At 34.1% G+C, this 16,350-nt stretch overlaps 2 protein-coding genes across 3 annotated transcripts; both read right to left on the minus strand.

Annotated features, from left to right (window-relative positions):
- Positions 1-1,109: 1,109 nt before the first annotated feature.
- LOC148274388 (uncharacterized) lies at positions 1,110-4,885 on the minus strand. Of its 2 annotated transcripts, none has more exons than XM_088237186.1 (4): positions 4,602-4,885; positions 3,944-4,076; positions 2,338-3,135; positions 1,110-1,303 (listed from the first exon to the last, which is right to left on the minus strand). In XM_088237186.1, the coding sequence occupies exons 1-4, from the start codon at positions 4,797-4,799 to the stop codon at positions 1,122-1,124; spliced, it is 1,311 nt and encodes a 436-aa protein (XP_088093312.1). In that variant the 5' UTR covers positions 4,800-4,885; the 3' UTR covers positions 1,110-1,121. The 2 variants fall into 2 exon arrangements, with proteins under 2 accessions (XP_088093312.1, XP_088093313.1); XM_088237187.1 differs by having other exon boundaries at positions 1,134-1,303; positions 2,385-3,135.
- Positions 4,886-7,121: 2,236 nt separating this feature from the next.
- LOC148274389 (uncharacterized) lies at positions 7,122-12,532 on the minus strand. Its single transcript, XM_088237181.1, has 4 exons — positions 11,855-12,532; positions 11,251-11,383; positions 9,277-10,272; positions 7,122-8,569 (listed from the first exon to the last, which is right to left on the minus strand). The coding sequence occupies exons 1-4, from the start codon at positions 12,035-12,037 to the stop codon at positions 8,367-8,369; spliced, it is 1,515 nt and encodes a 504-aa protein (XP_088093307.1). The 5' UTR covers positions 12,038-12,532; the 3' UTR covers positions 7,122-8,366.
- Between the last annotated feature and the right edge of the window lie 3,818 nt (positions 12,533-16,350).

A 16,350-nucleotide genomic window follows, 5' to 3' on the forward strand; every position in this document is an offset into this window, starting at 1 on the left:
TAAAAAATATTATACTTGTTTGAATCTCTCAACAGGTAAATGTCGTTTATGCCGGGGTTCCATTCCAAGAGACACCGGCGTAAAATGAACATTAATATAATGGAAGATATAAAGGGTTAGGTTCCATGTCAAAATTCTAAGAATAATCTAACATGTTTATTTAATACATATCCTATATATATTCAAAATAAATTATAAATTAATTTAATTAATGCAGTTTAAATTCGTTTACAAAATAAATAATAATTTCTTGATATAAATAATGATGTTTTTATAATAAATACTATCTCAACAGTTCGTCAGTACTAAATTTAGTTCTCACACTTTTTTGAAAAAAGTAAATATCATTCGCTTTGATTGTTGCTTCCTTTCTTGCAAAATCAGCATAAACTACAAATATTGTAATATTCTTTTCAATTTAATAATAATAAAATAAAAAATATATCATACCTTTTTATTTTTCTTAAAAGCAAAATGAAAACTAATTCGGAAACAATTTTACACACACAATAGGTTGCTCGTGTGCACGATAATGGAATAAAACAATGTGTAAAAAGTGTGTGTGCTATTAGAATCGCAGCGCCTGCTGTCGTCTGGTGTCAGCCGAACCGGAAAATCAAATTGTCAACTACAATTCAATTGTTAATATTACAATTTAATTGTAGTTGACAATTGCAAATTTTTTTATTCTTTTTTTCAAATCCACTCCTAAGTGTTTCGGTTGAATTTTGAACTTTGTTTCATCCCGAATTTCGACGTAACAATTGTCAAGGCCAAACATGTCACATTTTTGTAAAGACGTGTTTTTTAACAATTTCATTTTTGAAATTATGTATGAAAATATTTCTCTATTTATTTTGAAAATACAATCAATTTTTCTAAATCCATTTCACATGTTTTTATCGGTATTCGTAGTGTGTGATATTCCCCTATTGCAAACTCAGTGAAAAATAAATCTCATGTAAGTAATCTTGATCGCGCATCATTTATTAATCACGATCTACATAATTCTAAATATCTGTTATTAACTAATATCAAATCAGGATAATCTTCTAACAGATCTCCCAAAAATATTAATAATATAATAAAGATGGTTTAAATTGGTAGATCTTTATTTATTTTTACATTAAGCTTAGTTTGTGAGAGTTTAAAACATGGCGTTTGAGTTTGTAATGTTTTACGTAAGCCTTGTCACACAGGGTGCACTTAAAGTTCCTGATGTTATTGTGCAGTTTGAGGTGTTCGGAAAGGGCCGCTCGTGTAGTTAACAACTTAGGACAAAGGTGGCATCGGGTTCCGATTCCTAGAAAAAGAAATACATATGCTATTTTCTTTATTTGGCCAAACAACAGGTTAAAATCCTTTATACTAAACAAAACAAACAAAGAGTGCAGTCAGAGATGATAGAATGCCATATACTGCTACATTCATACATCTTCTCATGCACGTACGCTGATTATTCCGACTTTTGACATGTCCATCTTAAAGTATTTGTTGGATTTAGCTGTGCCATATCTTTCTCGGTCTTCCTTGTTTTCTGCGTCCATCGGTTCAGTTCAGTGCCGAAAAAACTTGCGTTTATTATAAGTAAAGCATAGTATTATTATGATCTGTTTGCAAAACAGCAAAGAAGGTAAAAAAATATACAAATAAGCAAAATTAAAATATAAGCAAACATATTAGGCACTGTCTATTCTCATTAGGTATAGTCAATACCTGTTCTTAGACAGCATTTTTTTTTTAACAGCATATTTTTTACTAGAGATTTCTAAAGATAATTAATACAAATTTGAATAATATATAAAAATATGATAATCTTACAAAAATTATGGAACTAAAAAAAATCAAAACTGTCAAAGTATATAAAACTGAAAAAATATATGAAAATGAAAAAGTAAATGAAACTGAAAAAAAATGCTGGCAATATTTTTTATCGGTATGTCCGAGAAGTAGCTCGTTATAAAAGTGAATAAATGTATGGTGAACATCATAAACTAAAATGTCAACAAATGTTTCCTCGTTACATCTGAGTTCTGTGAATCTTATAACCAAATTCAACTGTATTCCCTTCTCAAAAATATTTTCCCTCTGTTGCAACGAATTTGAATATGAACAACTCCCTAGGGAGAAAATCCAGCTGGTCTGCAAGCATTTGGATGCGCTTAAAACATTGTTGTAATATTTATCCCTATGAATTGTATAAATGGACAATGTCCGTAAATAAATAAATAATATACCATTATTGCAATGGTAAGTATTTATTTGAAATAATTTAATGTAACTATTTGCTCAAATATACAATGTGTCAAAGGGCAGACCATCATTTAAAGAACTTACCTGTGTGAAAGGGCAAATGCGCATTCAATTTGGCTTTAGTTACAAACCATTTGTCACAGTGGGGGCACGGAATGTCACGTATTCTCTGGTGCGCCATCTTGACATGATTCTTCAAGATGTTCTCGTAAAAATATATTTTATTGCAAGTGGGGCACGGCCAGACGCCCACTTTGATATTGTGCGCTTGGTACAAGTGTTTCTTCCTCAGGAGCTCGTAAGAAAAGCGCTCGGGACACTCGTAACAAGAGTAAGGGAGGATTTTTAAATGGTGGACGCTAATGTGAAGCTCTAGAGCCCGTTTTTTGCTGAAGGATTTCTGGCAATAATTACAAATGAACTGAATGCCATTGTGGGTTCCCACATGCGCTGTGAATGCCGAACGTAACGCACATATCTTTCCACATATGTAACAAAGATCGCCTTGAAAGTGACTCTGGTAATGTTTCAATAAACTATAAAAATCTTCAATCTTTTCGTCACACTTTGGACATGTTTTACAAGATTTGTTAAGCGAGGAAAAATCAAAACGCTTATTACAACTACGAAATTCTGATTCTTTCTCAAAACCTGTCGCTATTCTCATCTGTTCGGAGGTCGTCGATGATTCTCCGTCGCTGTTAAAATCATCATCATTGTTTTCATAATTGTCGTCTACTATAAAATCATTTTGTTTTAGTTTTGAAGATGTTTGATTGCAAAGTTTTTTGCTATGATCAGAGTAATTTTTTGATTCATTTTTTATGATTGAGTAAATTTTCTTTTGCTTTGCAGAGTTCTCATTTTTTGTTGAAGTTGGATCTGGAAAAGAGTGACAATTTTGTGTTAGATCAAGGACCAGGAATAATATCGATAAATGCTGTTTTTTACTAGACAAGCATAGCACAAGAATACAAAAGAAACATTTAATTTTGCGGTGGTTGGAAAAAAAATCCATCTAGTCTATCCGCCCGGACACAGACTGAACAAAAAAAGAGACTTAATGATTATTAGAGGTAGCCAAATGTAAACCATTACATTATGAATAAAATTTTTAGTAGACCGTTTAAGGGAGCTAGGGTTAAGTTCACTGGAAGAGCGGAGGCAGTGTGGTGACTCGATTGAAACATTCAAAATCTTAACTAAGCAATATAATGCACCCAAGTTGAAATCAATGTTCACTATGAATGAAAACCGCCATCTCAGAGGTCATTCATTGAAACAAAACACTACCTCCTTCTCATCCAACCCCAGGAAGAAAGAAAGAAAAAAGAACTTCCTGGCAAACCGAGTTGTGGAGAAATTGAACTGTTTGGCTGTAAACTGTTCATAGAAATGTTTGGCCTCCCGAGAAAGTGATTGGTGCTAGTTCAGTTGACGTATTCAACAACCGCCTAGATGGACACATCAATTTATAATGTTTAATAACCACGGACGCATCAGCTCAATAGCTGCTAGTGTATTATTAATAATAATACAAGCATTTATTTATTGACTTAAAGGCAGTTTACTACACATTATTTGAGACATAATAATAATATTTAAAAAATCAAATATATGGCACATCAATATGGTAAACAGTTAACTCAAACATTCAGAAAATCACCAAGGAGTTTCTAGCATCACTTACGATTATGTCCGGCTTTTTTATAAATCACTTTCCCGGCAGATATCACCAGCTTACGAAATTCATAAGCATCTTTCAGACGATAGGCGCAAAAATGACATATTTTTAAAAATACTTGTTTATTTTCATTCTTGATCTGTAAAAAAATTAAAAACGATATTACAATATGTTGAGCTTGTCCAAATGTTTGTAGACAAAAGACTGGATTTCACCCCCTAGGAAATCATTTAGATTAACATATTACAACAGGGATGGAGTACAATTTAGAGAAGGGAATATGGAAGCTTCACTATAATCAACAGATGGAAGAGTTGAGGAAATGTGGATGATTCAACATGGGCAGAACGGTGAATGTTACACAGTGTATAAAGTGGCCACTTATAAACCAGCCAATGACAGGTCATAAGCCCTGTAAATGCCAATACTTCCATATTGTCTTCTTAAAAGTGTTTTCCCTCTCTGTTGCAACAAATTTAAATATAAACAACTCCCTAGGGAGAAAATCCAGCCAGTCTGCAAGCATACTCAAAACATTGTTGAAATATTAGAATGTTTAAAAAAAAGTTTTTTTTTTGCTTTATGTGTATATGCAAATCTAAATACATATATTAAATCTTGAAAACCTTTTACAAAAATATCGGTTCAATGCATAAATACATACCTGTATACTGAAGCAAACAGACATAATTTTTTGAAAATTAATTATTTTCCCAGAGTAAATATAATCGCGATCAAATATCTTTACAGCTTGTTTATATTTTTTGCAAATAGTGCAATTACCGGATACCGTTTCCGGGGAATCGATATTTTCAAATACATTTGACGATGTTTTCATACTTGGTGTGTATTTAAAAGACATAATATCGCCGAAATTTTATTCATTAATTCTATTTGTAAGTCAAATTAAAATACAACCTACAATTATATATTAATATTTTGACATTTGACGTAAACAACCGTAGACAATGCATGATTTAATGACATTTTGAATATCTGTGGAATTATCATAAACTACGATGATTAACTTATTTTGCCCTATAGGACTCCGAACCTAATAAACCAAATAGTGCATAGGGCAATGTATTTCTAAACCTATCGCAGCGTATCTCGTCATTTGTTGTGTGAAGATTAAATAATCAATTATAATATATTTTTACCTCGGTCCTTAAATGTGAAAGTACTGCTATATATGTTTTTTTTAATTGCTGCAGATCCGAAATTACGCATGATTTTTTTTTTATTGTGTTCTCAATAAACGTAAATAAAATTTTATTATAATCAAATAAATTTTATTATGAATCTCTCAACTTGATCAAGTTAAAGCTCCGAATCAGAGTGTTTCAAACCTCTTGAAAGTCTAAAAGAGGAAAATTTCCAGCAACACTCCGAGCAAACATTCTAAGGCAGTTCTATAAAAGTAATTATAGTAGCTATTATTATAGCATACATAGATCTTTCATTAGAAAAAATCGGACACACCACCATTACTTAAATCTGTATGTAACTAAATGGAATGTTCAGTCCATAAATAAATAAGAAACACTTTTTATCATGAAAAATATTTTTAAAAAAAATTTCATGCAGAAATGGTTATTGAAGTGACTAAACTATCCTTTTTTTATTTAAAAATTCTGTTTTTTCACCCTCTGTGAGCCTCTGGCAAAAACTGTTCCACATTTGCACCATATGGAATGCTTTTTTGTACTAAAATAATGTTTTTTGTTCATGTTTTTGCATAAATAATTAGTAAATTTCATGAAAATGTAAGATTTATGAAAAAAAAAAAAAAAAGTTTTATGGTTTACTTATGGCTCCTCTGTTTTTACATTTCGTAAAAGAATGCGGGGTAACCGTAAGGGTTAGCGGAGAGGACGTACCGCCACACAAATATATCCCCGCACACATTCCTACCATTTTTCACATTCATTCATTTTGTCATACATGTCCTTCGGTTGTGTCTAATTTTGACATGCTCAGACTTAAGATTTAGGTTTATCTGATCGTACCACGTCATCCTCGTCCCACTTTACCGTTCATTCTGCCATTTATATTTGTTTTACCATTCTTTTGTCATCCATTCGTTCTACATGACCAAACCATCTCAGAGACCAGGTTATTTGTCTCACATTTGCACTCTTGCCCGGTTCCATTATTCATAACCCTGTCATACATTGATTCCCACACATTCGTCTAAAAGATCAAATTTTGACTGCGTTCACTCTGCTTTCATCCTTCCTCTGCCAGTTCTATGTTTCACTTCCATACATTGCACACTGCCAGTTTAGCTTCGATTGCCATATGACAACAATAAATGTAACAGTAAACGCTTTGAATATTAAGAAAAATACTTTATTCAGTTTTTTCCACTTTTATTTATAAAATATTCACCGACTGGTGACATATCTGCCATGGAAACAGCATTGTTATCATGCTGACACTAAATCAATCTTCATTATATTCTGAAATGTTATTGGTCTACTTATTTGCAAAATGGGGGTCAGTGCTAAATAAGGTCATGAAGTCGCTGCGACCTGTGTAGGTTTATTGCGATGGGTCCCAGTAAATAAGTTCTAGCTCCCCAAGCCCAGTGGCAGTATTCTAAATCTTCTCTACTCCTAGAGAGTGAATAATTTGAAGATTAAATTTTGTTTAATGCGATGACACTTTACTTCATATAATGTCCACTGATGATAAAACGTCAAATGGTGTATAAAACTGCTTCAAAAACAGAAATAAAACTAATACGGTTTGGTCAATTCAACCTAATTAAGTGTTTTGGGTAATGCTTAAGGTGGCAATAATGTTCTTAATGAAAATAACTATGTTTGATTTCACGTGTTCATATTTTTATTTTTAATCATCAAGTGTGGCCAAATATGAAGCAGAAATTAGTTTCATAGAAAAAATAAATATCCCCAAATTAACCACTCTTTAGAGCAGGGGTCTTCAACGTTTTTGAAGTCAAGGGCCAAGAATACTTTGGTTTTAGTTCGGCGGGCTGCAATACTAGAAAATAATATTACTATGTCACTTTTAGAGTAATAATATATAGGATAATGGAATATTAACACACCTATTAATATTCCATTATAAATTTCTAAGTTATTGTACTACCCCACCCCGCTGGGATATACTGGAGAGGGGGTGCAGTAGGAAGGGGGTGAAAAATGAAGGAAAAATATTATCCTTGGCAATGCCGGATTTAGGCAAGTTACTTTATGATAAAATTTTACAAGCCTAGAAATAGGAAAGGATATTAATAAAGCTAAATCAATAAGATGTTTGGCATTGCTTATATTCAACTAATTTGTCAATATCTGCCCCAATGGTGGTCGTTGCAATTAATTTATAAACACATGTTTATTACTTAGACCAATAATTTTAATTTGGCCAAGTATTGCCGGGCCGCCAGGGAAGCCACCGTGGGCCGCGGGTTGAAGACTTATACTCTAGAGCATTGGTTCCCAAAGTTTACTGGGCTCCGACCGATTCAACAAAAATTTCCAATCTTAGGGCCCATATTTTAGCTGTCTTAAAGAAAAGAGGGCATAAATGTTGGTAATGCTCCGATGTTGTTTTATTTGTTCTAATTGAAATAAAAATAATTTTTTATAAGTGTTACCAATATGAATGAAAGACTGTCGAACACAACTTACACCTGCAAGGTTTTTTTACAAAGTTATTTCAATGGGAAGGATGTATTTTTTTCTTATTTTTCTTCAATACAGTTTTAGCATCAACTTCAACTTTAGTGACTTTCAATCGCAGTGAGTTTGATACATCCAATTTATTTCGGTATTTAGTTTTAATGTTAACCATAGCCGAAAATCCATCACAGCTCACGACTGCGTTTCGTTCGCCGCACTGTCGCCGACTGAGCTGTCAGTATGGCTGGCGCTAGCTGACGATATTCCGCGACTGTGCTGCCATCTGCAGTGCATTGGCAATTCAAATTAAGATTATTTTATCACAATATTTTCCGTAACTTAATTTAGCTTAAGTTTATTAAATAGCTGAATGAAATATTAAATTTATCACTTCCTATTTTTTTAATTCATGTATACAGTGGCGAGGGCCCACTCAATATTCGCTCGCGACCCATAGTTTGGGAAACCATGCTCTAGACGATAGAGAAGATTCATGATTGCACCCTAGAGCCCCGATTACAATCGGAAGTTAACAGAATTATCTTGAACATTTAAAGTATCTTCATCGGTTTTCTATAATTGAACACATTAGAATTGAAAAGAAAAAAATGTATGCATATTCTGCTTTTCATACAGAAAACTTAATTTTACTTTGTAGATAAAATTATAGATAAATGTTAACTTCCCTTTGTAATCGGGGCCTAGGTCTTTAAAAAGCCGCTAAATCTCCCCTCCCAGATCCATGAATACATATCGGTCGACACTCGCACGTTTATTGTTCATTGGATTTCAGTGATTGGTTTGGTGGTATTTCTATCGTGAGTTTTCATGTGTCCCTTTAGCGAGGCTTTCTGCACAAAGGTTTTGTCGCAAATTTCACAGCGGAAGTTCCTTATGTTGGCGTGTATCTTCAAATGTTCCATGAGACAAGCTCGCCGGGAGAAACACTTTCCACATTGCTCGCAGTTGAAATCTTTGGCACCTGCAAAATAAATATGTCATTTCAACTTTTTTCTAGTAGAATTTATTCATTTTTTTAATCCGCATACTTTCAAACATCAATAAGTGTACCGATGACATGGGTCATCATTATGAAAATTTGCACAGAACAATATGAGCGTTATTAGACTTTAGATTTATTATATTATTTAATTATAAAACAAAAAAATGTCCCTGTCCTGGACCAGAAATCAATTGTAACTACATTCAGACAAACTGCAAATGCGACAAGACGAAGAATTGGAGTCCGTCGTCTCATTAGATCACCTGAGAACATTGAGGCAGTGAGAGCTTGGATTTGGAGTGGCCAGCTCACTCTACTGATTTGTCCCATTGTAAATTTTTCTATGGAGTTTTTGAAATCCCGTGTTTATGAACCGTCCAAGGACCCTAAAAGATTTGAAGACCAACATCCAGGAAGAAATTGCCAAGATAACGCCTGATATGCTGGCAAGAGTCATGACAAACACCAGAAATTGGTTTACTCAGTGTATAGAGAATGGGGGACGTCATCACCTACCTGATTTGATCTTCAAAAACTAAGTAAAACAAAACTTCAGGTATGTGCCTATATTATAAAAATCAAATAAAAAAAATCTGATCCATACAATGGGTTTTATTAAGTTTTGAAAAAAGGAAGTTATACTACCGCAACCTATATAATAATAATATAGTAATTGAAATACGAACCGGTGTGTTTGGTCATGTGATCACGTAGGTCGCAATTCTGGAAGAAACGATAGCCGCATACATTACAAGCAAAAGGCCGGTGCTGGAGATGCGATCGCTTTATGTGAACCGACAATCTATGTTCGCTATAGAACACTTTACCGCATTCCTTACACTGGTGCACGAGGCACTGCACGCCGTGCTTTTCAAACATGTGCTTTCTGCGCGTCACGCTGTGCGAAAACGTCGCCTTGCACTGCGAACAATTGAAGAGAGGGATCTTTTTGTGTATGGCCTTTTCGTGGTGGTATCGCGAAATCGGGGAGCAGAAGATCTTCGGACACGATGAACAAGAATATTTCACACCCTGATGCGTTTTCATGTGTCCGGTGAAGCTGTCTCTGAGCGTAGTTCCATAGCCGCAAAGATGGCACAGAAAACTGGGGAAATGCGTGTCGTAATAATGGCGTATCAATGATTGCCTCGAGTTGGGTACCATTTCGCAGATCGGACAAATTTTACTCGAAGGCTCTAATGCGGGGATTAAAAATATGTCTTTCTTGATTTTAACGTCGCTCTGCTTCACAAACCCAGTTGCATTTTTAATATCGGCCGAATCGCTAGAAGACTCGTCCCCGCTTGTGAAATCTCTGTCTAAGAAAGTGTCGAAATCTTTGAAATGGTTTTCTATGAAATCTTCAGAGTTTTCAGTCTTGATGTGATGTTCGATGTCGTAATTTTGAAACATGCGTTTCTTTCTTGACTTTTCCGATTTTCTTTTTTTATTTTCTTTTCTTCGTTTCGTTTTGTGTAGCCTTTCTAATTTATGTACATTCTCCGATTTGCTATTTCGTTTGATTATACAATTTTTAAACAAAGTTTCATTGGATAATTTTAATTTCTCTAATACTTCGGATTTTATTCTTTTCTTTAGCAAAATTCGCCTAGAATTTTCCTCAGTTTCATTCTGACAATTGAATTTATTAAGAATAACCTGCATAATTTTATTTGAGGTATCTGGAATCAAAATTCAGCATTTATTTATTTTGCAGTTTCTTATTTGTATTCATTTGTGTCCAAATACTGGACATAAAAAAAAGTAGGGTGTAGAACATCCCAAAGGCTGTAAAAAAAAAGGCAAATGTGCTCAATAAATTGTCAACGGATTCTGAGATATAATTTTTTTATTGTTTTTTTTTTGTTGATTTCGCCCCTGTAGCTTGGAAACCTTTTTTTTGGGATAAATATTAACTTTTTTAAAGATTTGTTTTCCTCATTTTATGCTGATTTTTTTCTACTTTGGTAATTTTGAAATTACTCTACAAATGCCTAGTAAGTGATTTGGTTCAGCCGGATGAATCTCACCGCATAATAAAGATTTCAGCTCCTTTACTTCACAAAAGCCAACAGATAGAAGAGTTGAGGAAATATGGATGTTTAAACATGGGCAGAATGGTGAATGTTACACAATGTGTAAAGTGGCCACTTAAACCAGCCAATGACAGGTCATAAGCCCTGCAAATGCCTAGACTTCCATATTCCCTTCTCAATAATCTTTTCTCTCTCTGTTGCAATAAATTTAGATATTTGTCTACTATTTAACTTTTGATACTATATTACTGTAAAAATGAATTTTACACAACATTATTTTGGTACGTGTATTTTGTACATACACAAATCTGGATTTCTCCCAAGGGGGAGTAGGTATATATTTTATATAAAATACTTAACTTCAATATCAATACATAGATGGCGCTCCAACTCGCTTGTGAATGGTTTCTCGTTTAGTAACATATATACAAAAATCAAAAATGTTACCTGTGTGGATATTCGCTAATAAGCGGAATGGGGAATGTTGTAGTACCTACTTAAAGTGGCCACTTAACCCAGCCAATGACAGGTCATAAGCCCTGTAAACGCTCGAATATCCATAATCCTGAATTTGAAAAAATTCTACCTCATCTCTGTAGGGATATAAATAAAAATGAATTTTACCTTTACTTCTTGTTCTCAGTCTGGAACTCAGATCCACAGCTTCCACTTGTCTCCGGAAGGAATATGCATCCCGCAGTCGCGCAGCGCACGCCTCACAGATCTCCGTATACTCTTGCTCGTCATAGCAGAGTAGCTGAAAAGCCAAGTAACAAAGTAAGTACTTTATAAATGTCATATAATATCACCTCTCTCCCGCTTCCACTCCCACCAAGTCTACAATATACCATTTTGTCTATCTACTTTCTTTTATATTTTGAGTTTGTCCGAAATTTTTTTAGACAAGGACTGGATTACACTCCCCGGGGAGCTGTTAACATTGACATATTACAACGGGGATGAAGAGCATTTTAGAGAATGTAATATAGAAGGTCTAGGCATCTATATTGGTTGGTTGGAAAATTAATGGTTCGATGTGAGACCAGGGTGTCCTGTTTCCATACTAAACTAATCAAATACAATCCAAAGCATTACTTATGATACTTACTCTAAAAATAAATAATTAAAGACCTATCTCTACTCTCCGAATCAATACAATAATTACCATTTATATGTTGTTTTTAACTAACTAAGATGTAAAGGCAGAACCAGAAAGATAGCTACCAACCTTTATATTATAGCAAGTCATAAGCATTTTGCTGTAGTTTTCAATTTCCCCATTAACAATATTGTCGCTATCCATATTTCTTAACTTTCCACGTTCCTCGCAAATCGCGCAAAGTCCGGAAATTAGTTTTGATTTCAAAATTTTCGTTGGTTGATTTATTGTAACAAATTGTAATTTTTCCATGTCTCTTGACAATTGAATAATTATACGAGAATCAATTATTTATTTCATCCATTCTTTCATTCAAGTTTTGTGATTTATCGTGGTAGGATATTTGTGTTTTTATTATGGTATTAAAAATCCCGACAGTCCACTAAAAATAGAAAACATACATTTTTGACAGATCAAACCATAGATCTTGTGCAAATTTTCTATTTGACTTTAGAAATCTCATGATAATCGATTATTTCTATTCAACTGTATTCGGTTGATTCGATCATCAAAAATAAATATGGATAGGTTGGAGAATTATCCAACCTATCCATTTTGATCTACACTGATGAATCTAGATCAGATTCGCCAACCCACATGGATGCGGGCATACAATGGATGCGGGCATATATTGTGAAGACGATAATTTTCGAAGATTGTACAAATGACACAATAATGCATTCATTATTTACAGCGGAATGTATCACAATCCAAGAATAAGTCAAGTAGAGATGAAAATAATCGACTAAATTTATTAATCGAATGAAGGAAATAATCGAACTAATTATTCGAATTAATCATTCGATGTAATCATTCGAATGAATCATTTATTTCCGGTAAACCATGACAGTATACACAGAAATTTATTCAAAGACAAACTACGTTTTTCGAGAGAAATATCTATGCTTTGGGAATGTTAGGTACTTTTTTTCCTTTATAAGAAAAAGAGCCTTCTACCAAAATGTGATAACATCGGCCAAAAACAAGTGACATAGATTTACAAATTAAAATTAAAAACAACACAAATATTATCACGGGGTAAAATAATATGTAAAAAAATTAATAATGTTTTTATGGGGTTGTTTCGGTATTTAGATAGAGTGGTGGCGAGAGAAAATTTATAGACGAGATTCGATCATCTCAGAGACTGTGAAAAATCATCAAGTTCCGCGTTCGCACGTATTAATAGACGGCAGCTGTCCGTCTCTCCGCTACCTGAGAGAAAGCGGGAACATCCGCCGAACGAAAACTTGAGATGAATTTGGAAGATCGCGTCTTCAGGTGCCTTATCGGATATGTGGTGTAGAAAGTTACTTCGCCATGTGTTCCCATTTTATTCCCATGATAATATAATCCTAATTAAAACTAAATGAATTTAAAGCCCAAAAGAAAATAAAGAAAACTTAAATTTAATCTGAAAACGAGTAATTTGGAAGATAATTTAAAAGCTTGAATGTTTTATGTACCTATGTATGTTTATTAAGCTAGAACATGGAAATAATCTTAGAACTAGTTACAAACATGAGACAAAGAAAAATACTTACAGATCTAGGTCCTTAACTAATGCATTCGTAATTGTCACTCTTCACTAAGATCTTAACTCTATCACAATATTATCGGTGGTTTCACTTATGTGGAGAGATGACGGATGGTAGTCCGGATGCTGTGTTCGGACGAACACATGCTGGGCGATATCCTGGGCAGAGATCTGCTATGGATAGAGCCATGGGCGGCTCTCGGGATTCGGTCCCGTGGCGATGGTGACGGCGACAGCCAGCTGAAAGAACTGGCCGGCCGTGGGCTGGGCACACGCGCTGGCGGTGCAGGAAACTGGCGTTCCTTTGGAGGACGATGGATGTCCTGGATGTGGAGGGACCTTCGCGGCTGAAGGCGGCCTCCGATGACCCTCGTGGAGTAATCGGATTCCACAAGGTTTGCTACGTAGCACAGGTTACCCGTACACTCACTTCTCTTCAAATTCTACGACTCTCGACATTGTATCGTCTCCGCGATCGACGGTACGATCGCGTAGACTCGACTCGCTTCCCCGACTGTCGACCGACTCTTGGTCGACTCTCCTTCCTGGCTCTTTTCCGACTTGTCGTGTTCCGACCGTTTGGGGTGGTTTTATAACACACCACATTAGGAGGTCTCTCCTTCTCCCTTTCACTTATTGCCTAAAACTCATTGTCTCTTTTCCACACTTATTTATAAATACATCGTCATATTTAAAACTAAAATATTTGTTCTGCATATTATTTCTTATAAAACTAACTTATAATTAACTAAGATTAGAATGTATATAAAATTAAATACGTTTAAACTAATTAATTAAAATAAACATAAACTCAACATAGAAACTCAATCATTTAAGTAATTTATATTATTGAATATTAGAAAGGAATCATTAATTAAAATATTGGAAATGATTCGCCTCCTAGTGTAGCGGTTGGCGCGTTCGCCTACCATACTTGTTGAGGTACTAGGTTCAATTTCTGGCAAGGTGGATGTAAAATACTTTTATACATATTATAAAATAATCGCTGATACGTTGCAATTGGCGCACTGGTGCAGTGCCTTATGTACCACGGACGCGGATTAGAAAATGATGGCGCAAAGTTAATTAGAGTTTTTAAGTTAATATGTGGCAAGTTGGAATAATCGGCGCGCGTATAAATGAAGATGTATGAAATTTGAAGAAGAAAAGTTTGTATGTATCACGAGGAATTAATTATGCGCTTTATTTTGTTATTTTTAAATAAGTTTTTAAAATACAAATATAATTTTAATGGCCATCGGTTTGCGAATTATTATTAAAAAGATTATGTTTTTCCCCAGCGGTAAACATGGGTCAATATTTATTGTTAAAGTTATTATTTTCAATAGAAAGGGTTTCGTAATTCCGGGTAATTCGCCGCTCGGTCATTTGAATTTAACCCGAGGTCGTAATTTAGAGATAATGTAGAACTATTATTGACACTAACAATGGACGAAATATTTGTAAATACTAGTAACGGCTCTGGCTAATGGTGATTTATTTATTGTATTTATTTGTAAAGGCGGTCATTAAAATGGGTTCTTTTGATAATTGGCCGGCATGAACTAATAGGTTATATTTAAATGCATTATTGCTGAGAAACGAGAAACATAAGAAATATACATACTTTTTACGTACCGCACTGGATCGCACGCACCGTCAATGTTTAATATCTGTTAATCGCCGTGATCTACCGCTAATTGTTGTTGATGGTCGTTAATGGCGGTCAATAAAAAACAGTGTTGCCATGTCTGGGTAGGTACCCAAAATTACAAATAAAATTTATATCATTTTAAAATAATGTCCTGAAATATAAAATTATCTTTATCAACTAATTACATCATTTGATTTATATCGATCTTGCGGAAAAGTCATGGGATTAAATATAGTAGTTAAAACGTTTTTACAACAAAATGAAATTTACGTTCTCTCCATATTTTAATGTATATGGCAATGACTTTCGGATTCTAAAATACCATTCTTGACATAACAAGATTCCAGCAAGTTTTGTCAAAACTTGTCTGTTCAAATTTGACATAACTATATTCCAGCAACTTTTGATAAAAACTTGTCGCGTCAAATTTTCCTTTTCAACCTTCCATCAATCTTAAATCAAGTTTGTACCAAGTTTCACTGCTATCTGGGATGTTAGTATTTAATATAATATATACATATAATAATAAAACATATTTACAGCTTTACACCATTTACAAATAAATATTTACATAGGATTTTAAACACACGTTTATTGGGTGGGGACAGGAGAGTTAGAATATGAATAGGGAATGGGATATTAATATCAGAGAGGTCGGATAGGAAATCAGGATAACAATCATTTATGGGGCATCCAAAAAAAGATGGTTTAAATCTTCCTCATCTAGCTGACATTCGCAAATGGCAGAGTCCCGGACATGGATTCTGAACAGGTGAGAAACATTGCAGCAGTGCCCAATGCGCATTCTGCATATAAAAGGTTGTCTCAAACTTGTTCAGAATCACTTTGGAAAACCAAGGCTTTTCTGTTACATTTGGTTTCAGTTGGAAAAGATGTTTACCCTTGGCTTGGGAGGAAGCTACCCAATATTCTGTAGTACTAATAGTGAATTCATTTGACTACGTTACTGCATTCAGGCTTTCAGTCAACTACATTTACCCATCGAATGTAGTCGACTACTTTCATTTGATTTCTTTCATCGGTATTTTTAATTACGCATTTATCATTGGACGTTTTTCGGCGATTTTAAAACTTTTAATATTGTCGAAGTGTTAATACTCAGTTTAGAGGATAAACTATTGATATGCCACCGAGGAAAAAACATCAAAAATGAGTTTTTGTTGCACTGTCACTCGACAAAACCGTCTTGTTAAGAGCTCTTTAAAAGTAAGTAAGTATGATATTAATATCCCATCCACTGCACAATGCTTACAATAGTTTAACTGATTTATTATTAAATATCACAAACATTATACTATTATTGAATTGAATTGATTGAATTATGTTTTATTTACAGAACGAAAAGACTGTTGA

This window comes from Micrasema longulum, unplaced genomic scaffold (assembly GCF_059751315.1).
Source record: "Micrasema longulum isolate JH-2025_06_02 unplaced genomic scaffold, ASM5975131v1 h1tg001665l, whole genome shotgun sequence".
In the NCBI taxonomy this organism is placed as follows: Eukaryota; Metazoa; Arthropoda; class Insecta; order Trichoptera; family Brachycentridae; genus Micrasema; species Micrasema longulum.

Coding starts and splice junctions, on each gene's coding strand:
- LOC148274389 (XM_088237181.1), bottom strand. CDS start 12,037: ATGGAAAAATTACAATTTGTTACAATAAATCAACCAACGAAAATTTTG. Junction 11,384..11,854: donor TGACTTGCTATAATATAAAG/GTTGGTAGCTAT, acceptor TTGGCTTTTCAG/CTACTCTGCTATGACGAGCA. Junction 8,570..9,276: donor TCACATGACCAAACACACCG/GTTCGTATTTCA, acceptor TTTATTTTGCAG/GTGCCAAAGATTTCAACTGC.
- LOC148274388 (XM_088237186.1), bottom strand. CDS start 4,799: ATGTCTTTTAAATACACACCAAGTATGAAAACATCGTCAAATGTATTT. Junction 4,077..4,601: donor CTGTTTGCTTCAGTATACAG/GTATGTATTTAT, acceptor ATTTTTTTACAG/ATCAAGAATGAAAATAAACA. Junction 1,304..2,337: donor GCATTTGCCCTTTCACACAG/GTAAGTTCTTTA, acceptor TTCTTTTTCTAG/GAATCGGAACCCGATGCCAC.